Here is a 23820-nt window from a genome sequence, read left to right as displayed (position 1 = left end):
GAAGCAGTGCCAAGGCCTTGGCAGCAGAAGAAATATGACTCTTTGAGCACCTCTCATGCCTTTGCTCATCTCTATTTTTACACCAATAAATCTATGGCTTCAGAGCTGAGTGAAGTCAGCTATGCCTGGGGATGGTCTCATGATGTTTTTCTCACACAAGAAGGAAGACTGCTCTCAGAGAATTCCACCACATTGAAGTCAAAAGTCCAAAGAAAAAATAAAATTAATTAAAAACACTTACTTTTTTTCATCCAGGCCTGTCATGTTCTTCCACAACCCAGGGAATGACTCAAACTGGTATGTATAGATGAAGATAAGTACCAACATTGTGTAAACAACCACTGACATCCAAAAGTATTTTAAAATCTTTCTCCACCATTCATAGTGCACCTGAAAATCACACACTAAAGATGTTGAAACAAGTTGAAGGCAAAGATACTGACAAAAGTATACTGACAACACTGCATTGGCAAACAAAGACTAAGAATGCAATTTTTCCTAGCTGGCTTGAAGTAAACAACACTTAACAGCAGCTACAGTTCCTTGAGAAACAGTTTTTATTCCTGATACACATGCACCCAAGTATGGACTTTTGTGTAAAAATGTCTGTTGGGACATGCCCACAGATATAAAAGTCAGGGACAGCTTCAGTCATTCAGGTTCGTCACCATGAGGTGATGACAGTTGAGGAAGAGAGGGACTCCCTGCTCATTGGGGTGTGGAGGCTGTGTGGACCAGTTGTTGCAAAAACTGGTGACTATGTAGGACATGCACAGAATTTTCCCACACAAGTTCCAAAGCTCACAGTGATGTGGGGTGGAGTCCCCAAAAGAGGTGTGTATTGTTTGCATCTAATTTATGTGCACTTTGCCTGTCACTAGAATCAACAGCCAAAGGAGAATCGTCTTATCCCCTTCAAATGATTTTATTATATTGCATCTAACTAAAGAACAAATGCACTGTTCATTAATTCTGTTCAGAGCTACTTTATTTCCAGGTAAAGGCATAAAACCTTGTATTTAAGAACAAAATTTAGTTAACACAGGTCTCACTTACCTGGTAGAGGGCCACACAGAAGAGGAACAGTACCATATAGATGATTTTGTACATGACAATTCTGCCCTCAAAGCTGACAAAGAAGAACATGCCCCCACAGACGTAAATCCAGTACTTGATGAACATAGCCATCACCAGCTTCCCCAGGACTTTCATAATATCCTGTTCATCCTCATCATCCTCTTCCTCCTCTTCCTCCTCCTTCTCCTTCTCTTTCTCTTTCTCCTTCTCCTTCTCCTCCTCCTGGTCTTCTGCCACTTCTCCCTCTTGCAACTCCTCTTCTGCAAATACAGAGTCACATTTGGCCTCTGTCTGTTTTGGGGACTTTTAGTGAGAATTGAAACGGGTGGAAAGTAAAATCTCTGCACACAACACAGAAATTTAAAACACAATATTCACAAGAAACTGTAATTCTGAATTACATGCCTCCGGAGCAGGGGAAAGAGTTTTAACTTCGTATGAGCTTCAACCTGCTCCTGGAGTCATACAGTGCATAGCTCTACGTCCTTACCAGACACCCGTCTTCACTTTGTCTGAAATGTAGGCAGCTGCAGTGGAAATTTAGAGCATAAGAGCTGTATAATGGATAACAGTCAAAACACTTTCCACAGCAAAACCTATACTCCCAGAATTGTCTTTTAAACTGGAAAACAAAGAAACCACCAGAAACCTCTCATCTTGAGCTTAAACTCACATCTTGAGTTTGAATCTCTCATCTTGAGTTTTGCCCTTTAGAGAATATTAGGGTTACCTCCAAAAACCAAGAGAAAACATTAACATAAAACCAAACAAGCTTAAAAAATATAAATGCTGCACTAACACTGCTGTTTTTTTCAAAGAAAGTACCACTTTTCCAATGTCTTATGCTGTACCTGAGCATTGCAGAAAAGACAAGCTGCTTTAGCCCCATGAGGAGGTCAGGATTCCCCAATTATTAACCTTGTGAGGCTTGGGCTTGTGAAACACACAGCACGTAGCTGTAATGCTTTTCTTCTTCACATTGAGAACATTATCAATTCTTCACCACAAAAAGACTTGCCCGTTCCTTTTGTCCCACTCACCATCCCTCTTCTCAGACTCCTTCCTTGCTCTTGACTTGCAAATCCTTGCAGTGCTCAGCTCTTACACTGATGAGACATTTTACTGAGACAAACTCAAACAGGGAGCTACATCACTCCTTTCCAGGCTGGCTTTCTACCATTTCAGTGAGTTGACCTTGTTCAGATCAACATCCAGAGAGACGGAAAGGGGAAAGAAAGGTTTGGAGGAACATGTGCCCAGTAGCAAAAGAGAGAACAGGCCACCGAGCTGTTAGATGAGCTGAAACTGTAGCAGTAAACTTTCCTCTCAGGTATGCTTCTGAGAAAATGAGCCCCTGCACTGCAAATATACATGCTTATTCTCCCATTGAAGTTAGTAGTTTAACTTCTGGTTTTGCAGAAGTGTTTATGTGCAAAAACAAATTTCAAGGAATTTAGCAGCTGACTGTTCCTATGTAAACTCTTCTTCTCCTCTGGTTAAACTCCTGCAGCAATTAATCTGCTGGTTTGAGTCCGGGACACAGGAGTAAACTGATTATTTTAAAGTTCTACAACATTTCTCAAATGAGTCATTTTAGCTACCTTCCATTTGCAGTGCAACAGTAAAGACAATTCTCATTTTATTTGCATTTCAAAGTTCAAAGACGCTTTATTTTTATATCCAGAGAGATAGCTGCACATAGATTTTGCAATCTTCCTTAGCTAATGACAGGTATCTTGCTAATTGCTTTCAGCTTTACAGAAATGCAGTAACTGAACTTCTATCATGACTGAAGGACTGAATTGGACGTGGCTTTACCTTTCTCTTCACTTTCTTCACTTCCAACTTTGACCTCAGATAAAGTAGCTTCTTTTAGCTGAACTGCTTTTTGTTCAGTGAGGTGTTGCCTAAGCAGTAGCCAGAAAGTAATTGTGAAAAGAATCTGCAAACAAAAATCAAAACAAAAACAACAGACTAAGTGTATGTACTATATCCTGCTAATACTAACATATGTTTTCATAAATTCTGCAAGCCTTTGCTTTCTCCATCCATCAGAAAATGGCAATGATGGCATCAATGTTGAAACATATCTTTGTGGAAGTTAAGTCATTTAGGAAACATGCTGTATTAAATCAACTTTATTTCATTTGCACTTTTCCATTGAGTAATAACTTTCCACTTTGCATCTTTTCTTAAAGGTATTTACCCATATGGTTCTATTCTCCCCTGTTCTATTCAGTTTTAAAGGATCTTTTCATTATATATAAATTTGTATAACATCCATCTGCCATTTTTTGTTCATTTTTCCCTTTTTGCAGGGAGGAAGTACAGGCCGGTGAGTGTATTGTCATTGTTAGGGTTTGGTATATATCCTACGTCTTTAAATTTGGGAGATTTGGTACTTCAGGTGCTTAAATATAATTAATTTAAAAATCAACAATTTCTTTGTATGTCTTTAAGTTACACAAGACACAGTCAACTGAACATGCCTTGTATTTGGAGCAGTTACAAGATGTAAGATGGCTCTTAATTCTTTGAAGATCATTGAGAGATGATAATTCCATAACAGCAGGATCCCTTAGAAATAAATAAATCCCTTTAATGAAGACTGAAATTCTGTGTTTAGCAAAAAGCTAAATTCAACAGCTTACAATACTGAATGGCTGAAATTCAGAAAAAAGCATGATTCCTATTCATCACACACTTGATTTTATGTTTATATTCTGCAAAGTTTCTACCGATTTCAGTGGTGCAGAATAAGGGTTATTTAACTACTTTATAAGCTAGAAGAATAAAATCTCAAATAGGGAGCATGTAAGAGGCAATTATTTTGCATACAATAGAATGACAAGGCTAGTAGTAGAATGTAAAGAACTCTCCTGTTTTTCATCTAAGGTGCAAAAACTTTGTGGGGGAAAGGAGAGGTCTCTGGCTAGTGACAGCTCTTTTCACTGACTTCATGGTTAACACTGAGCAGCAGCAGAAGATTGTCAGCCTGTGTGAATTGTCACAGCTTCTCCAGATACCTCCTGGAGCTCTGCCTTTTGCAACAGAAACTACTGATATTGTAAAACATGGATTTGTTCTGCAGTGTTATCACTCCATCTCCCTGCTGCATTTACACCCCGTTCTCTGCGGCATTTCCAGCACCAGAGCTGCCTCTACAAAAAGTCTTGGAGGATTGCAGATCAAAGAAATGTTTTTAGTCCACCTTTTACAGTATCCATGTCATTTCTTTTTTGGAGCAAGAAACACATAGCATGCAGAAAACTATGCAGAAAGAATTACAGTACATTTATTTCTGTTTTCCTCTTTGCAGAACACAGTATCCAATCTTTTTAATTTCAATCTTTATTCAAAGGGCTTTGAAGTAGGAATAACAGGGAGGGACAGAGTTACTATCAGCCTTGAAAGGGAGTGAAGGACAGGGCTGACAGGCAAAGGGTGCCTGGGGTGATATGAACAAAAGGAAACAAATAATTAACAAAACAGGGCTTATGTAGGGTCACCTCAAGCATTTCGATGTAAGCAAGGCAATTCTTTCAAGGCACCATTATAGGGAAACCTTCCAGATCCTTTGTGGGAACTCAGCTTGCTGGGCACCTCTCTGAAGTGCCTGTACACTAATGCATGCAGCATGGGGAAAAAACCACAAGGAATTAGACACCTCTGTGCAGGGCTATGATCTTGTTGGGACCACAGAGATAGAGTGTGATGGCTTGTATAGCTACAATGGAGACATGTGGGGTCTTCAGGAAGCCCAGGCCAGGAAGATGAAGAGGTGGTCACAATTTGAGTGTTGTGTCCCATTCTGGCACCCAAGTACAAGAAAGGCATGGGTGTACTAGAGAGAGTCCAGTTGAATGACTATGAAGATGAAGGAACTGCAGCACCTCTCCTATAAGGAAAGGCTGAGAGACCTGGGACTGTTCAGCCTGAAGAAAGGAAAGCTCAGGGGGAATCTCATCCAGTGTCTATAAATACTTGAGGGGAGGATGGGGAAAGGCTGGAGCCAGGCTCTTTTCAGTGGTGCCCACTGACAGGACCAGAGGCAATGGGCACAACCTGAAACACAGGAGGTTCCCTTTGAACATCAGGAAGCACTTTTTTCTTGTGAGGGTGACTGAGCACAAGCACTGGGAGATTGTGGAGTCTCCATTTCTGGGGATATTCAAAAGCCACCTGGTCACAGTCCTGGGCAATTAGCTCTAGACATCCCTGCTTGAGCAGGGGAGTTGGACTACAAGACCTCCAGAAGGCTCTTTCAACTTCAACCAGTCTTGTGATTCTGTGAAATTTACAGAGTGCTGTATATTCAGCCTAACAAACCCCACTAGACATCTTCTCTTAGTTTCATGGATGTGGCCAAATCATCATGTATACCCAAGTTTCCTTTCTTGACACCAGCTAGTTTTAGGTAAGATATTTGATGATACAGCTAAGAAGATACAATGTCAAAAGTGCTGAAGCATTAAGACAATTAAAACTCCCAAGAAATTTACAAAATTGTTGAGAGAAACAGTAGAACTTCTCTTGCTGAACTGCTTGAGCTTTAGATCTGTTACTAAACTAGCCCTACCTTTATGAGAGAAATAATACAGCACTCACTAATTTTCAAATACAAACGGTAATTGGAAGTCACAAGGGAAGTGATTCACTTAGTGCAAGGGGAGCAGCGCCAACTACACGCACTCTGAGACACCCCTCTTGGGAGCTCTAGGAAGCAACTTCCTATTTGTGCTCATACCCTCCCTGGGAAGCAAACCTGCCAAACAACATGCATTTTGTAGTGCTTTCAAGACACCAAAGAAAAAAAAATCTATCATGCACTGAGGTCAACAAACTCTCTTGTTTCTGACCTGAAATGGATTCCAACTCATGCTGCTTCAGGTATAAGGGTAAAGAATTAAAGCCCAGTCACAGCCCTGTACTGCTGCTTGTGCCAAATCATACGTGTGTCAGTAGTATTGGTAATTGCAATGACACCACAGTTCCAGTTGCCATCATATTCAGAGACAGCCCTGACATCCCATGGGTATTAATCTAACAAATCAAATCACATCTAGTTTTGCATCCAGTTTATAAGACTGGATTTTCTACAGAAATTCTGCATTTTCTACAGAATTATCATGAAAATCCACAAAGATGTCTCAACATTTGTTTTGGTATTAGCTTAACAAGCAAGAAGCCATCTTCCAAACACTATTTTTTAATGAGTTATGCTTTATTGTAGAACTGCTACTGAACATGGTTATACTGAATACTAAGGATTCACTGTTAAATGCCAAGAGTGCCATTTTTTATCACAGTATCTTTTGTGGTTTTATAAATAAGTCTCAGCTCTTTGTAACACCTACCTTTGACGCCAACTCTCCAGGTTCCTTTCTTTCTAAAAAACCAGACACTTCAGGAAGCTCATCATTCTTGAGGTCAATACTCCATATATACTGCAACATTAGCAGTAAATTTCCATAGAAAACCATGAACGGTGAACTGATCATAGCGTATTTCCTTCGGTCCCGAATCATCCACAACGCGCAAGACCAGATCAGTAACACAAAAGTCAACCAGCTGTGATATGTGATACTCCATGCCTTGTGGAAGGAGGAGAGAGAGGAAAAAATGTTCACAGCTACGTTCAGGAACAACATTGATGCGTATTTCCAGTTACACTTAATTTACACTTCTCTAATTAGCACACACTATCATTACAATGAGACTCTCACCCATATTAATCAGCTACAAGGGCCAGTTACAACAGACCCCTTGGAGAACGTGCAGAACATGGATTCCTAAGAACCCCACAGCTGAGGGCAAACCCTTCTTTGTGCACTAATTGCACCTTGGCAAGGTTTGTAACCAGACTCATTGCTTTTCATTACACTAAACTAAATACAGACTAACTTTTGTGAGTACAAGATCTTGCAAAACAAGCGGCAAACAATTCAGAGTAGGAATATCAGAATGCATTTAATAGCTACTACATTCAAGGCCCTTGATGGACTTACAAAACTACACTAACTCCATACTGTTTTAGCTTTTGTGGAAACAATGTAAAATGGAAAGCTATGGTATGCACACAGTGCACACACCTAACGTAAAGAACATTTAGTCTACACCAACCATGTGAGATTACCTGAAATACGCACAGATACAGAAAGTTTTCTAGAGCTTGCATAAATCACTTACTAAAAACTGCTCTATTAAACACTCAGGGAAAAGGATTAGGGTTTTGAGTGTTTTTTATTAACGCTGTGTTACTGACTTAGGACTAAATTCAACTATATGCTGGTATAACTGTGGAATAACTGTCAATAAAACATTTTGGATTCCTTTTCAATTTAAATAGAAAAGTATGAAACATTAAGACTATTTCAATCAGTTTAGCTCAGCCCCCTTGGAAATTATGTCTTTCAAGTGTATATGAAAAACACTAATATGCTACTTCTCTGTCTCCATATAAGAAAATAACTTAAACTGAAATGTCTTTGGCTATGGTTTAAGTGGAATTTTCATCATATTGCACCATAAATACATTCATAAATGAATTTGGGTCATATAAAATAGGGATATATCACTAAAAAAAAAGCTACTAGTGTCTCAATATTAAACTACAAAAAAGCTCTTCAAATATATCTTCTTCTTTGCTATCAGGAGACACGACCCTAGAAATTAATCAAAAAGGAAATGCATATCATATGAAGCATTAGAGTTTGAAAAAAGAGGAAAAAGAGGCATTGTATCAATATGAAAACAACTACTTGCTAATGTCTCAGAATGCATCAAGGCAGATCCAGACTCTGCACAAGGAGTCTGCCTTATTCAGTTGAGAAACTTTTCCTGTTTAAGGACAGCAAATAAAGTTTGAAACTTTATGCAAACAAGAAGCAGCCAAGCTAATTTGTTTTACCATTTTTAATGCAAAATTGGGCCAAGAAGCTTTACGGTTAATTTCATCACAGTTGAAACCTTTCCAAAACAGTAAAACCAAAGCTTGCATTGGGAATGCGCAGTGAGATCTAATCATTTTGCTGAAAACTTGCTACAGCGCAGCTGAAGGTATTTGCATCGTGGGCTTAAAGGCAAACAACAACAGGAGAAAGAGAAATAAGGGTGGTAAGTAAAACAATAGAAAAATCTTGCTTGGCACGAAGCTGTATTTTCCTTGAGACCTTCCTGTGTCAATATAGGAAATTGGGCTTTACAGATCTTTACTTCTCAGAGTGTAACTGGATGCTTGCTTCAACATGAAATAGGAACTATATTTTTAAAATATACTATATCACTACGAAATCTTTAATTTTGTAGGCAAATTTTGGAGTGGGGCAAATGCATGACAAGCCCGCTTATGCAGAAGTATTGGAATCAACAGAAAACTGAGCCCCAGTAGTTTTCTGACATTCAACAGACAACAAAACCCAGGGCTCCCAGTCCTGGAAATGTGATGCTTTACCCAGAACTCCACGTGTTGTCCTATTTATAGGTCTATAACAGGACTGGGAATTCTGCATCAATAACATAAAATGGACCCAAAATGATGCAGACACTATAGCGATATTTTCTAACTGTGATGCAAACACTTACTGAAAACCAGCCAATGAGATTACTTTCAGGAAAACATTTAGAAGACACCTCTATTTTTAAAATGAACAACATTAATTTTTTGCTGCCAGTACTTACCATCATTGCTATCAGAGCACAAATATAACTTTGTTTCATGATAAACTGGAACACTGAGACCAGAGCATGTAATTTAACATTCTCGTTTTCCTCCTGAGTAACTTCCTCTTCCTCTTCCTCCTTCTCCTCCTCCTCTTCCTTTTCTAAGTAGAAAAAGAAATTCTTATTTGCAATTCATGCTGGTCTAAAAGTAACATATACACTCTCCTGGAATGATTTCACTTCTAATCACTCTGATGGCTATTTCTACTGCAATCAGCAAGCTCAAGATGGGAGCCAAAGAAAAATTACACAGTAGCACAGTAAAGCAACACAAAACCTGCAATTGCTGTGTTGTTAAGCAAAGTATTTTGTATACTATGTGCCTACAGCCCAGTCTACAGAACTGCCGTGCAGTCAGCCATCATCGTAAGGTGACAGCAATTATTTAACTTCCACAAGCCAAAGAGCTTACCAAAATGAAAATAAATGCTAGCGGCAGTGAATGGAGATACAGAATAAGAAAAAATATGGAACTAAGGGTAATTTCCAGACAATTCACTACCTGACATGTCATCCGAAGGCTCCCATTTGTACTGTGGTGTTGAGTACATGTCTGCTTTGGCCGGACCATTTTCTAATGGCAGTGTGGGGTGGATGGTGTGATAGTCAGCAGGGTTCCCGTTCACTGTTACCAGCAGCACCTGCCAGGACAATGGAGAGAAGCACTGCGTTTGGGGTGGCTCTTTGGACAATGAGATTCCTACTTCTGTGCTTCGCTACTGCTGGATTGGCAGTTAAAGGAACTTAACAAGTAACGACAGTTACTTCCTTCCAAAGAAATTGGTACGTTATAGTCATGTTGCATGCAGAAGTAGCACATAACAGCTTCCAAAATTAACTGCTGTTAGCTTTCTATGCAATATCAATAGGATTACAAATTGATTTCAATGAATTTCTTTAGCAACAGAAAAATGCTGTTGCACCTTTGAATTTCTATAAATATTTCCTTTAAAAGATTGCAAGTTTTTTTTTCAAATTCCCAGAATGTCACATTGCATTAGGTAACACTTCAATTGACATGCAAGCAGTCTGAAAAGGAATAAAAGTGTGGATACAAAAGCAAAAGCAATTAAGTTACTGCAATCAGCTGAGCCACAGTAAACGACTATTTGCATGCTCTTGGCCTATCCTTCCTATGAAATTAAACAGAAAAAAAAAAGCAGTGTAAAGGTGGACTAAGTTCACACATCGACAGATGGGGAAGGCTGAGGCTGACCACGTGGCTCAGCACACAAACAGCAACTCAGTGAGCCCATCTTCAGAAATCCTCCCTTTCCCAGGTTAAACTGAGTTTTTACAGCCTAGATAGGAAAGTATCATTGTATCTCCTGCATTTATGTTAAACCTGTAACCAAAAATTTGACTGCCTTTTTAGGCAAACATTGAGATTTTCAGATTTCAGTTCACATCTCATTACTTACAGTAGTTATGAAAATGATGATTATAAATTACTTTCAATTTTAAGTGATTACTGGTGAGATCTACGTTTGCTGTCATTAATAAAACCAGTTGTGGTAATTTTTGTTATTGATACCACATTTATGCCACTTGGTTGTCCTAATTCAACACTCTTTCACTGTTTTGTTATTGTGAATTAAATTTCAGCCCTTGTGCTTGTTTGGATTAACGTTCCAGCAACCATAATCATAAATAACTCTCATATTGGCAAAAATTCACATGCAATGGGTTACTGATGGTAGTAAATGCTGAACACTGAATTCTGCTTAGGCTGTCAGATAGGAGTGTATTTTGCCTGTTGAAACTATGCACAGGCACATGTGGGCTGTTTCAGAAGAGTATCTGGGATATGATCAGTTATATTCAGCAGCTACACCAAGCAGAAGCTGTAGAGCAAATTTTGATTTGGTTATAGCTGCTCCCAAAGTTCATCTGCATATCCATTCTTCTGTGTATGCCCAACAGAGGGGCTGTTTGTACTTTCAGAGTCTGCTAGGGTCTCTAACAGTCAAGATAAATTGATCATTTGCTGTCTTTTCAAGCAAAGACTTGGGTTTTCTGTAATCTGCAAATTGAACTCATATGTGTTGTCAGTTGTGCTTTAACAACGTGAATGAAAGAAAAAATAGAGCAAAGCAGCTAAATTAAGCTTAAAGATGGCTTGCATTAGAAAGCTATTTTGATATCTTATTTAAACCCAGTGAAATAGGAAAGATCATTTGCCAGTTGGTACTACTACAAGCAGTCTAATTTCAAATGATCAATTTTAGGGCTAATCAGTGGTTTCTCAGTGCAATTATTAAGGAAGCAAAAGACAATTATATTTAGGATAATTAAGGTTGTAGGGAAATGGCAGGCTAACCAAAATAAAGAAGTTTAAAAAATGTCATCTAAGCTTTTATCTGTATATATCAGTGTAATCTGTATTGACACACATTAAGAAGAATTACAAAATTACAAAGACTAGTAGTATACTAACATCCGATGACTTGTATTCATCTTGGGTCATTGACAGAAGCTGCAAAAAGCAATGCAAGGACAAATTATTAAAGAAGCATGGCTCAAGCATTAATAAGTCTAACTTTTTGAATACATGCATGCATATTTGCTGACTTTTTCAGATTTGCACTCATACATTTGGAAAGAATTCTTAAAAAGTCAGCAGAATTGTACACTACACTCCATAAAATGATATTTAGTGTGCCATACCATTGTCATAACTTTACTGTGTGTTCCCGTGAATTCTAAACCAAAACTGAGAATGTTGCATTGAAATTTTAGATACTAGGTCAAAGAATTAATCAGTATGGCATTATACTGATTATCTGCTTTCTAATGTCTTTCTAATGATCCAGTGCTTAAAAACCAAGTTTTTAAATGATCATTAGAATTACCGTAATTATAAGAATACTTCCAAAAAAATGTTTATACTAATATAAAATGTGATATTTCATTCATTTGCCAGGTCCTTTACCATTACTATTATTATGGTGGAGTTCTTAGGGCTTGAGTATATGTGGCTCAACAGTGTGTTCGTATATCCCAAATTTGACTGCAACTCAGCAAATGAAATTTTGCACTGCAACTGGCAAGGGCAGATGGTAGAAAGCCTTTCCAGAAGCTTTTACACCAACTATGTTACCCGCCCTGCTATAAATGTCTAACAAGGGCACCAGTATGCTTGAGGAAGATAAGCTGGCAGTACCCCCATACCAATCACAGTGCTAATTAGTAGTTAGAAGGCAGATCAGATCTTTACATCAGGATTTAGCTCCCTGACAGACTTTCCAGCTGTTTTGCACAAAGATAATGGCCTCATGCCAAAACCCTGGCCCTAAACTTCTTAAATATGGAAGCTAGAAACATAGAGCATGCTCTTCTTCTACTTCCTTACACTGGTTCTTTTTTGTTTTATTGATTCTTACAAAATATAGTCCTATCTGCCATACAGCCTTTATATTATATCTAATTTATATAATCACACGTGAAGATCTTCTTACTTGCAACCTCTATAATGCTGCTCCCCTTAATTTCAAAGTCACTGTGATAAAATTAACTGAGTGATTGAAATACATTTAATGCAGAGACCCTTCCCCCTCCAGCCTTACTTTTCTCTCATCAGTTGTATAGTGGCTTGCATACCACAGACTGCGTCTTCTCTCCACTGTCATCGAAACTGGGCTGCAGGCTATTTCTTTGTCATCTTCCCCACTAACAGATTTCTCTTCGTCAGGCATCTGCTAAACAATATAAATGACAAAACCAGTTATAGCTCTCTAAATAACAATCTCACCAGAGGAATTTAAATTTTCCCCTAATTGACACTCCCTCTCCAAAGTATGTCTTTGAAACATCTTTTAGTGTCTAATGCACTCGATCTGTGATAGATAACTCTTACTGAGATGACATTTTCAGAAATGATGAGAAAACTTTTCTGTAACTGCTAGTCTGTCAATGCCAAGATGTTTTCCTGATAGTTACAAGACACCAGAATTACATGGACCTCCACAACCTACCTTACTATATATATGGTCATACCATAAGCTAGTGTACAGTAAATTTCAAGGCAGTGCATTGAAAGAAAATTCACTCTTCTCATCTGCCTACGTATGTGAAAAGCCAGTTCTGCTTCACTAAACAACTGAAGAACTGAAAAGATCAAAACTATTTGGAATGCACCCACACAAAGGTTGTGGATGACACTGAACTAGAAGATGAGATAGACGGGCCAGAAGGATGAGTCACCATACAGAGACAGGCTAGAGATGGGCCAGAAAAAAATGCACAAGGTTTACAAAGGTCGATATATAGTCCTGCATCTGGAATAAACCCACAAAACAGTAAAGGCTGTGGGCAGGCTGTGTGGAGAACAGCTCTGTGGAATAGGCCCAGAGCATCCTGGTGCACTGCAAGCTGAACATGAGCCAGGAGTGAACTCTGTCAGCAATTAAGGCAAACATGTCCTGGGCTGCATCAGCAAGAGTACTGCCAGGAGATCAAGGGATGTGATTATTCCACTGTACCTGGCCAGTGTCAGGCCATACCTGCAATACAGTTCTGACATTTCCCAGTTCAAGAGAGACACAGAAAATCTGGAGAGGGTCCACCAGAAAATTGCCTAGATGATTGAGGGTTGGAGAAGCTGAAGGGTGCAGGAATTTTTGGGGTTTTTTCAGCCTTCTAATACCTAAATTGTCATTTTAGAGGAGAGAGAAGTACTTTTCTCACAGCAAGGCATGGTTATAGGATAAGAGGCTAGGGCATAATTTGCTTCAGGGAAATGCCTTCTGGATGTAAAAAAAATAAAATTCACCACGAGAACAATTAATCACAGGGGTTGGCTGCTTTTGCTGGAAACATCCAAGACTTGGCCCTGGGCAACCTTATCTGAGGCCCTGCTCTCACAAGAAGTTGGATCAGATGGTCTCCAGAGGTCCCTTCCAAACCAGACTGTTCTGTGATGCTGTGACTGTCTATGACCTGCATGCTCTATTTCTTCTTCTGTGGCAGGAACTATTACCATTAAATTGCAGAGACCTGCTAACACAGAGGACTTAACTCCATCTTAATTCCATAGCCCAGCAGGGACATGGCACCTCTCAGATAGACTGAACACAGATGTTGTTATATCACAGTTACAAGTGGGAGACCCAGGTAGGCTCCAAGGTACATAAACCTTGCTTCATCAATCATACCACCCCTGTTCAGCAAAGTACACAAGTGCTTGTGCAACCTGGAACCTGGGGTTACTGACTTCAGTCAGGCTTAAGTAGAGGTTGAGGAACTTTGCTGAGCTGCTGCCAAAATACAGATTACACACCAGCTCTAGTAGCCTTATCCTATATTTATCCTGTTACTAACTACAAAACAACTAGTCAGGTCAACTAATTGTCATATTTTATTTCAATTTGAATGGTCTGTTTGTAAGGACTTAAGATTTTCCTCTTGCCTATTTTGTACTTTCTACTTAGAAGATACTTGTATTTCTGCATCAAATGAAGTCTTACTAAGTTCACTTCTGGTTTGCAAAAGAAGTATCCATCTGCTCTGGTTCTTGCTGTTTTACTTGAACTCTACTGCCAACAAAGAGATACCTCATGGTGTAAAAGCTAGTTTTTGTCTGAACTTGAGGCATTTCAAAGGCAGGATCCCAAATTAGGCTTTAATGGGAACTAGCTGGTGGTAGGGTGTTCTCATTGCTTATGCAAAATAAGAATAAATCAGGATGCTGGGCAGAGGTCTGCAAAGCTACCCATGGGAACAGGACATCCAAACGTCCTAGCTGGTTTTGAAACTCTCTCCTTTCCAATCCTAACAGTAAGGTCCTATTTTTTAAATCTTGACTTAGATAAACAATGGTTATTAATTTAGTTTTACTTCTCAGAGGCAATGGCAGCACATTTCACATCTGATTGTGCATTTATATTTGATTGTAAAAGGGCATTCCTAGCAAAACTGTAAGATGAAATAAACTGATTGTGCTTAAAATACTTGTCACTGCCATTTGAAATTTTAATATAAATGTGGACCATAACGAAGTGTTTATCAACAGCATTTAGTTTGGAACCAGGGTGACCAAACCAATACCAAAAGACCTTAAATGTAAACAATGATTTTAGTAACATATTTTTAGCCTAAGCAACTGTAAGGGAGGATGAGAAACCTTGTTTTCTCTTTCTCAGACAAGTAAGAAAAGAGAAAAAACACAGTCCTGTGATTAAAACTTGTGAAAGTCCTTTGACTTGTCTAATTCTTCCAGTTCTTCCGCTACCTAAACAACTCTCAGATGCCTCTTAATTCAAAACACGCTAAAAATTCTATAAGAAGACCCCACATTAAATTGCTGTAACTCTGTTGACTCCTGTACTATTCCTTACCGCTCACTGGACAGAATGAATGGGCCCTTTTCATATATTCGTTACCAGCAGTTACAACTATGAGCTGAAATCTCCAGAGTCAGATCGCCTCTTCTTACTTGCAAAGGTAGAATTTCACGACTCAGTGTTAGAGCAAATCAGGATCTAAAATAGCCAGCATAAGAAAAGCAAAACTTCCACTGAGCACTGAGGGTGTTTTGCATGAGTAAGATCCACACAGAATCCCACACAGAGACCATACACTGAAATCTCCTACATGCTGTACGTTGACAGGCTGTGGCACACACACAAAAGCTTCACCCTGAAACTCAAGATTTAAAGTGGGCATTGTTCTTGTAAAATTGTTCATCAGCTTCAGTATTAAGAGACAATTTCAAGAGCATCTGTCTCAGAGACAACTCCTGCTGCAATCCAGCAGGAATTTTGTCCGCAAGAGGATCCCAAGATGCCATTCACCGAAGAAAAAAATCTTAAGAGATCCTAAATACAGTCTAACTTGGAAATCTGGGTATTGCAAAGGCAAGTTATGTACTTAGTTCCATAATGAATCAAATGCACCACAAATTCAGAAGTCAAAAAACATTTCAATTAAAACTGGAATACAACTATTTTTGAATTTAAATTGAGAGCAGAGCCTACCAGAAGGAAACTAATAAGAGAAAGATTAATTCCTGATCTATGGCACCACTAAAGGGGAAAAAAAAAAGCATACTGACAAAAAAAGGCCATATGTAAAAGATGGTAAATTTTGCAAATTTTAACATCTCTTTCTAATGACAAATACTTGCATCACTACATCCCATGCATCAAAAAAAAAAGTATTAATGCAGGGTATAATTTTCTTTACATTTTTTTCTTTTTCAAAGTGTCTGCTTCTCTTCAGAGGGAAGCATCATTCCCCTGGCATCTGAAGTTCCCATGGAAGTGCCAAGATTTTGTATTGTTGCTCATGTAGCCATGGGTTTGAGAGACATCAACTTTTCTCATATTAACTTCTTTTAAGACTTACTTGCTCTAGCTCAATGCTTAGAAAGCTTTCCTGATTTGACTTGTTTCCACTTCTCAGAGACTGATTTTAGCGTCTTATGGAAATATCCATATCAGATAACACAAGTGGTCTAAAAGAAGGAAGTGCAGGCAAGTCCACTCTAGTTCCTCTCCAGTTCCTCTCTAGTCTCTGTAGGAAACTTACAGGATTCACTCATATCGAGATGAAAAAGCTCCACTAAAAAGCACAGCAACTAACTTAGACCCAGCACCAAACTTGAAGATGGGGACAGTTGGATGAAAACAACCCAGGTGCTGTAAATGAATTCCAAGAGATGCTGAGATCACACAGCTCCCACTAACTGCATTTCACATGAGTTACTCCTCTGCAAGTAGTTCTCATGATTTCACTATGCAGCTCCAATGCCAATATCATATTATTATTTGGAAATCTCAGTTTTCACTTAAAAAAGAAAAAAAAAAGCGAGTTTCCAGCTGATGCAGCTGCAGAAAAAAAAAAAAAAAAAAGGAAAAAACCCTAAAAGAACCCAATACCAGAGGGCACCAGACCACAATCTTTTAAACTTTGTGACTTTAGAAAATCCAGTCTTAAGATTTCTGGAAATACAAGACATGATTTTTTAATAACTCAAGCTGACAGTTCTGGCATCATTCACTTTTTATTATGAAGCCTAATTTATGTAACCCCCAAATATCAGACATCTTTTTTGTCTGTCTTTTTAAATGTTAAACTTTTACGTTATCCATTATATGAAGAAAAACCCTTGAAGTAAGAAAACCTTTGACATTTTTACTTGCTACTACAAACTCCACTAAATTCACAGCTCATTCATGACCTGGACTCTAAAACTCATGTCAAACCTCAGATGATCACGAGATTAAAGTAAATAATGCTTAGAATCATCCTTTTTATACTTCCAGTTTCTAAGCTTTTAAGATGCCTTTGAGTTCTTATATTCCCTTTTTTCTCTGAAACTGGAAGAAGAAAAAAATTACTATTTGCCTCCTTTTTCTCTTGCTCTTAAATGAATGCTGGAATTTTCACTCAGGGGCACAGATTCAGGAGGAAAGGTTTTAAGAAAAAATTTCTCTACCTATGATATAATAACAAATCTCTGTCTTGTCTTGCAGTATCCTGTTCCAGCCTGTATCCTATTTCAGTCCTACTAGACAAGCACTGGATGTTTGCCTTCTATTCAATAGCTCCTGTACTACTGCGTATCAATATTGACTTTCCAAATTAGAGTGTTAATGCTCTGCCATTGTAGCCCCTACATAATAGTCCTACTGACTTTAAGAAGAATACCCACGTAACTGCTGCAAGATTAGACTCTTGAAGACACTTATCAGAAAGACCAAAATTCAAGGTGCCATTTTGCACTTGCTGTCAATTTCCCTTAACTTTTTCAAACGTTTACACCTCTGTTGGCAAGTATCTGCCTTGGCCAGTCTCTCAGTCCTTAGCACAAAAAAAAAGAGAAGGAAGTTATCCTTACAATGGGCTCTTGTAGCCAAAGACGGATAAGAGTTGCAAGGGTGTAGTACATCACCAGCAGTAAGATTGGATTAGCATGGTGATACCAATGTAACTCTTGATTCCCGATGATCATCCAAGTGCTTGAGCAGTTTGTCTGAGTAAGAGAAGTCACACCGAACAACCTGTGGATATAAAAAACCAAGAGTGTTAGAGAATAAACACCCAATCTTACAATGTTTAAAAAAATTAAAGGTTTAAAAAAAGTAATTTTTGCTTACCTATAATACTGATTGTTCTTTTCAAAAACAGTATTTGCCATCTTGCCTAAAATGCAGTGATTATTTTCATCCCAAAATATTTAATGAAAAGGAATGGGTTTTGCACTTGATTTTCAACATAAAAAATGGGAGTATAATATTATTACATTTACCATGTCCAATGTGAAAACTTTAAATGACCTGCGTCTTGTAAATCCAGAGCTACAGAAAAAGGGGAGAGAAAATCTGGCTGCAACGCCATTTGGCAAATCACAGCAACATGACATTTCAGATTTAGTAAACTGACATATAACACCATTCCACTCATTCTGCCAGGACAGAGCTGTGAAGTACATCTCTTCAGCACATTGAACAGCTTAGCAATTTTTTAAAAAGCTAGTACTACTAATAATTTACTATTTAATTATCCAAATACTTATAAACATACTCCACCGAATTCATAGCTGCCGTGAACAAAAAACATTCAAAAAAGCAATCATTTTGGACTATAAAATTGTTAAGAAAAAAAAAGAAGAAAAACTAATCCCATAATTAGTTTAAATGTAGTCGCAGCATTAGTATCAATGATATGAGATACTTGACTATCTCTGGAAAAACTGGCATCTCACAGTATTTCTATCAAGTAAGAAACTTATGTTGGAAAAAGCACTTAAGTATAAAAAAACCACCAACGTTTTAAAACTAAGACAAGATGTTAGATGCTTTGTAGATGTGTTAGATGCCGAAATGGAACTAGTAAGAAGTCAAAACTGATGTGGTTCTTCCAGTGTAAAATATTTTGTGGAGTTCCAAAGATAGTGCATGGAGTAGTATATATCTCCAGTAGCATAGGTCAGTATTCATTATAAACAGTTTTGTTTTATAGACAAAGCTTTTTCTTCCACAAAGTAAAGATTTTCAGTTTTTACAAGAAACAGATTTGATTCTAAAAGAAGTTTAGGGAGAACCATTTCTTGATAGAAAAAAAGAAACCCTAAACTATTGTTCTCTGAAAGAGTAAACCAAATACATTAAAAAAAAAAAAAAAAAAAGCTTTTCTGCTGGGGGATTTAATCGTAAATACTAAATGTCTAAAAGATTACTTCTTCCTTTACCTAGCAAGATCCAACATGAAAGGGTGAATGAGTACCAAGAATGACACTCAACAGAGATGTAATGCCTGAAATCTGCCCTTTGGATGCTATAGAGTGAAAAGAATATGACAAAGGAGAGGTTATACCTGTTCATTCACTGGGGTTTTGTGGCATGGGTATAATACCATTAACTGCCAGAACTAGAGCTCTATAGCATTTTATTAAACGATTTATCAGCACTCACTTCTCATTCTCATTGTCAACATATGCCAAAGGGTATAAACTTTAAGACTTCTCAGGGCTTTTGCAAGGATCCAAAGTTGGAAAAGAAAAAAAAAAAGCACAAAACCATCCTGCATACAAAATAAATTGTTGTAAATTAAAGGAGCTGACAGAGCTGTGTTTGGAGTTGACCCAGATTCAAACTTCCGTAGCGTCCAAGCACATTCAGGGCTAGTGCTACGGTTTGGCTCCATCTGACTGAAATTCACACTGGATTGTATTCTGTTCATATTTCTATCAGCAAAGGGGAACATCTTGTTTTGTCTGCTTTCCTCTCTGCCAACTGACTGTAATTTTTGCCCGTCAATGATCTGGGTTGTTGAGTTCCTATTAGTTTCATCTTCTACCTCAATTTCTCAACACATGCCTCCATCTTTGTTTCATTTTAGCTTTTATATGTAAGCACTGAATGAATCACCTTATTTCTGTTTCACAAATGTAATAGAATCAGAATGAAATCCAATTCTTACTAAAGTAAAAAGTCTTTCCATTGACAGTGAGTGATGAATATTTCCTACAGAAATGCGGGAAAGGCCAGTTTCTGGAGATCCTTGGACCCTTCTGCCAAGCAGACATGATCTTTATATCACATATTCCATTGCTACACCACATAGCATTATGTACTGTAAGTATAAAGTCTCAAAACCTTGTGTTTTACTTTTATCTTCACTGAAGAAACATTCCACGTAATCCTACCAGTTAGAAAGTTTTTATTGTGTTTCAGTTAACTCCTCATTCTGTTAGTTTCATTTGCTTGCTTCAAATTATCCATACATTATACTATGAGAATTAATTCTGCTTCCTTCTGGTCCTGCATTCACCAAATAGACATGTTACAATGTAACTCTTCCCTCTTAGTTGCCACCTGACCAACCACATAGTTATTTAACTCATTTCACTTTGTCTCATAAATCATGAATCTGGAGGAACTGCTCCTCGTTTCTGAATTCTCCTTGGGTTTTTGAGACTTGTTAGTCACAAAGGTACTCAACACAACATTCCCCATCTATCAAATTCAAAATGCACTGACGCCTTGGGAATGCTCATTCTGTCTGTTCTGGCCTCCAGTAAGGATACAAGTTGCTATTCATTCAATATTTATGCTTCATCATTATCTTCAGTGAGAACTCCTGGGGCAGAACATTTTTCAGAGATGTAGAGACATCCTCTCTTATTCAAAGCTTTTAAATACACAGGAATGACTGCCATAAAACGTATAAACATTTACAGTAAGCTACATATATTAGGGTATTATTCAGTTCTGCATACTTCATTCCACCAAGATTTTTTTATACTCAATATTGATCATGATCAGCTATATTTGTGCCCAACTCTGATCTTAGTGTGACTTTGTCTTAGACAACTTACATGTACACCATCAGTAAAGTCAGGATAAGTCCTAAGTGGGGGAAACCAGATGCCAAACAAGACAAGCGTACACGTCTGGTTACAGAACACAAATAAAACAAATACTGACCAACCATTTACTAATGGAAATACTTTGCTTTTCAAAAGACTGCATGTAATGTCAAAAACAACTGGAGGTTTGTAAGATGTAGTAGATTAATCTCTCTCTTGCAAAGAAGTAAATTGCGTTTTTCAAAGTCCTCATAAACATTCTGCAAAATGCATTTCATTAAAAAAAACAGTACAGTAGAAATCACCTGGAAAATTTTAGAAATTAGAAAGGGCCAAGAGGAACTTGAATGTCTGACCGAGGAATGCTCTGAAATAACACAGTGAAAAACCCTTCTTAAAATAAGGGTCATATCCTTTTGTCCAGTTCCTACTCTACAAGCTTGTTTTCCCAGCAAAACTTCCTACTGAATCTGTGAATCACCCTCCCGGCAGATGCACTTTCATCTTTTGTGACTCCCTGACAAAGCTGTAAGCTGTGACCATAAAAAACCCAAAACTTTTTATATCAGTCTAGCACTGAAAATCAGAAAAGCAATTTCAATTTTAATTGGAAACAGAAGAACAAATTCCTTTTGCACCCACAGATCTTTGGCCTAAGGAGCTGCTGAAGTACCAAGTTTTATTGCTCCATTATGCACATCGCTAGAATTTCTCCAGCATGCATTATATTACACAATATATACAATAATTATTACATTAATTGTAGTATAACAATTTTTGTTAGTAATTAGTCATGGTATTAAAATATGAACAAAAATGGGTACAAAACCCCCCAAAATAAATTTATGTTTCATATACAGAATTATCAAACACAGCAGTTACAGATCTGTTAGGTCTGTGAATTTTGCCTCCAGTAAAAATGATCTGGAACATTTTTCATTGTAAAAATATGTCAGTTCAGATCCTGCATGTACTGATGTTTTAGGAGCTGATTTCAGACCAGGATTTGCCTCATAATTTCCAAGGCCAGGAAAGGAAGTAATAATTCTGACTTCCTGCAGAGTGTAGGACACACAATAATTCTCGTATCAAACAAATAACTTGTGGTTGAGTTACAGTTTATAGTTTAGAAAGGTATCCAAGCTTGATTTCAAATGATAGCAAATCTTCTACCGCCTTACTATTTTCTACCACATTTCGTTTCTATAATAGTTTTGTCTAGATGAGATTTCCAGTTGCTGCATCTTCCTACAACTCTGTGTCCCACTTTACATAGACTTTTCACTACACGACAGAGCAGGAGTCATTTTCCTGTATCTTCTTTGAGCTTCACAATTTATAGCAACCTCATTCAATGATCCAGAACCAGCACCTACAGTCCACCTCCACTGCACTGCGCAGCTCTCCTCTTTTTCTACAGCCTAAGGAACACATTGGACACCACTCAAAATATCAGAGTGGAAGACTACATTTACATGTTTATCCAAATACATTTGGGCTTCTTTGGACAGTTAGGAAATAGATGAAAGATGTTTTATTGCTACAGTGCTTTTTTATTGCAATTGCTACAATTTCTAAACTGGTCAGTGCAGAATCTTGATACAATAATACACAAAACCAAGGGAAAAAAATACTCAAGGACAATTAAGCTTAAGAGATGGGAGATGGAGAGAGGAGAAAATAGTCCCACTATATGTCAGGCTATGGAGGCAGTGAGTGAAAACCTGAATTCATGACTACCAATGTTCACCACAACTATTTTGAGATTTAGAAAATCCAACTTGAATGGAAGTGAACTTAATATCTTAGAGGTTTTCTTTAACTTCTCTAAATGAACTTGGGGTGAGACTGCTGAAATTTGGACTGAGTTTGAGAGCTGTTTCATTTGTTTAAGGACTGGGAACAAAAATGATATAAATAGTGTCACTTTAGCGACAGAAGCAATTGCCTTGCATACAGCACTTATGAATATGCATCAGAATACATTAATATAACAAAAACATTCACGTTTTCTGGAGAAAGTCTCCAAGGTAATAGCTTACAATGTTTTACAGACTCATTTCTGACTCACTAAGTGGAAGCAGAAGACACACAACAGCTTTTCTCATGAGGCTGACCTAACTCCTGACAATGTGCAAACCACACATAAAAAATTCATTCAGTGCTTTCGATCAAAGAGCACGTGAAGTGATTCACAGTGGCAGGAAAATGTCTGCTATCATGTCCTATTGATTACATTTCTTCTGAAGGGTCTGAGAGTGCAGTGGATTCTGAGTCTCCATTTGCTCAACCTCAGTAGACTAATTACAAATGCTCCTGAATTTGCATGCTGTCTTGTTTTATTCTTACATATTCTAGCCAGGTTTCAATATGTGATGACTCAAATTTTCTGGTTTTGCTTCACTGGCAAACATGTAAAAGCTTAAAACTGCATGCAGATTTGTCAAACATTTTCCTAAACACCACTTATTGCAAATCATTCTGGTCAGAGATATAAAACTATGTCGATACAATAACTGAGTATGTTAATATAATGACATAGCTTTAAATACTCTTCATTCATAAAAAATAAGGAAAAGAAAGAGAATTTCACCTACCCTAAGAAATAGTAAAGGACTAGAGATTAGAAAGAAAGAAAGGAAGCAAGAGTTCTCCTAGTATAATCAATTTTCTGGTTTATATTCTTAAACACAGTTTTTCAAGGCAATAGGACCAAGAAACGGAGTGAAGCCAGCTAACTGGGTGGAAAATGGAAGAAAGCAAATCTGTTGCATTCCACGCAATGCTAAATCATTTGTTAGAAGCCAGAAGCTACTGTTTCCGTAGGATGTAAAGCAGGATGTTTGAAATCTCAGACCAAGTTGATTGTGCTATCTTTTATCAAGGGAAGCAAAAACAATGTACATCTATATTGAGAATTGTGTATCTGGTTTAACTAGAAAGAAAATATAACCATAACAGAACGGACAATATTAAAATTTTTAGGCACGAGAGTAATGTGTGTTGTAATGCTGCTCTTTTTTTCAAGACAACCATGCCAATTTCTTTAAGGTTACTACATGTAGTTTTAGAGGTTGGTGGGGGTGTTTAAGTGGCATTGATTTGGAAATTGCAGATCTCATATTCAAGCATCACTGCATCACTGATTTTAATGGGTAATTACAACACTGAGAATACTTGCAGTTTATGACCTCACCTCCACAGTTGCT

General features: G+C 37.8%; 1 protein-coding gene across 1 annotated transcript in view; it reads right to left on the bottom strand.

Moving 5' to 3' along the window:
- PIEZO2 (piezo-type mechanosensitive ion channel component 2) overlaps positions 1-23820 on the bottom strand; it is a 309432-nt gene that overhangs the window by 87194 nt on the left and 198418 nt on the right. Inside the window, exons 8-16 of the mRNA XM_014938745.1 lie at positions 17639-17801; positions 12366-12494; positions 11237-11275; positions 9302-9440; positions 8758-8900; positions 6435-6671; positions 2896-3019; positions 1057-1337; positions 242-390 (exon numbers count right to left, since the gene is read on the bottom strand). Of these exons, the coding sequence (XP_014794231.1) occupies positions 242-390; positions 1057-1337; positions 2896-3019; positions 6435-6671; positions 8758-8900; positions 9302-9440; positions 11237-11275; positions 12366-12494; positions 17639-17801 (1404 nt within the window). The remainder of the gene's footprint in view (positions 1-241; positions 391-1056; positions 1338-2895; positions 3020-6434; positions 6672-8757; positions 8901-9301; positions 9441-11236; positions 11276-12365; positions 12495-17638; positions 17802-23820) is intronic.

Source organism: Calidris pugnax, unplaced genomic scaffold, assembly GCF_001431845.1.
Source record: "Calidris pugnax isolate Ruff unplaced genomic scaffold, ASM143184v1 scaffold13, whole genome shotgun sequence".
NCBI lineage: Eukaryota > Metazoa > Chordata > Aves > Charadriiformes > Scolopacidae > Calidris > Calidris pugnax.
This window is presented reverse-complemented; position numbering and strand designations above follow the sequence as displayed.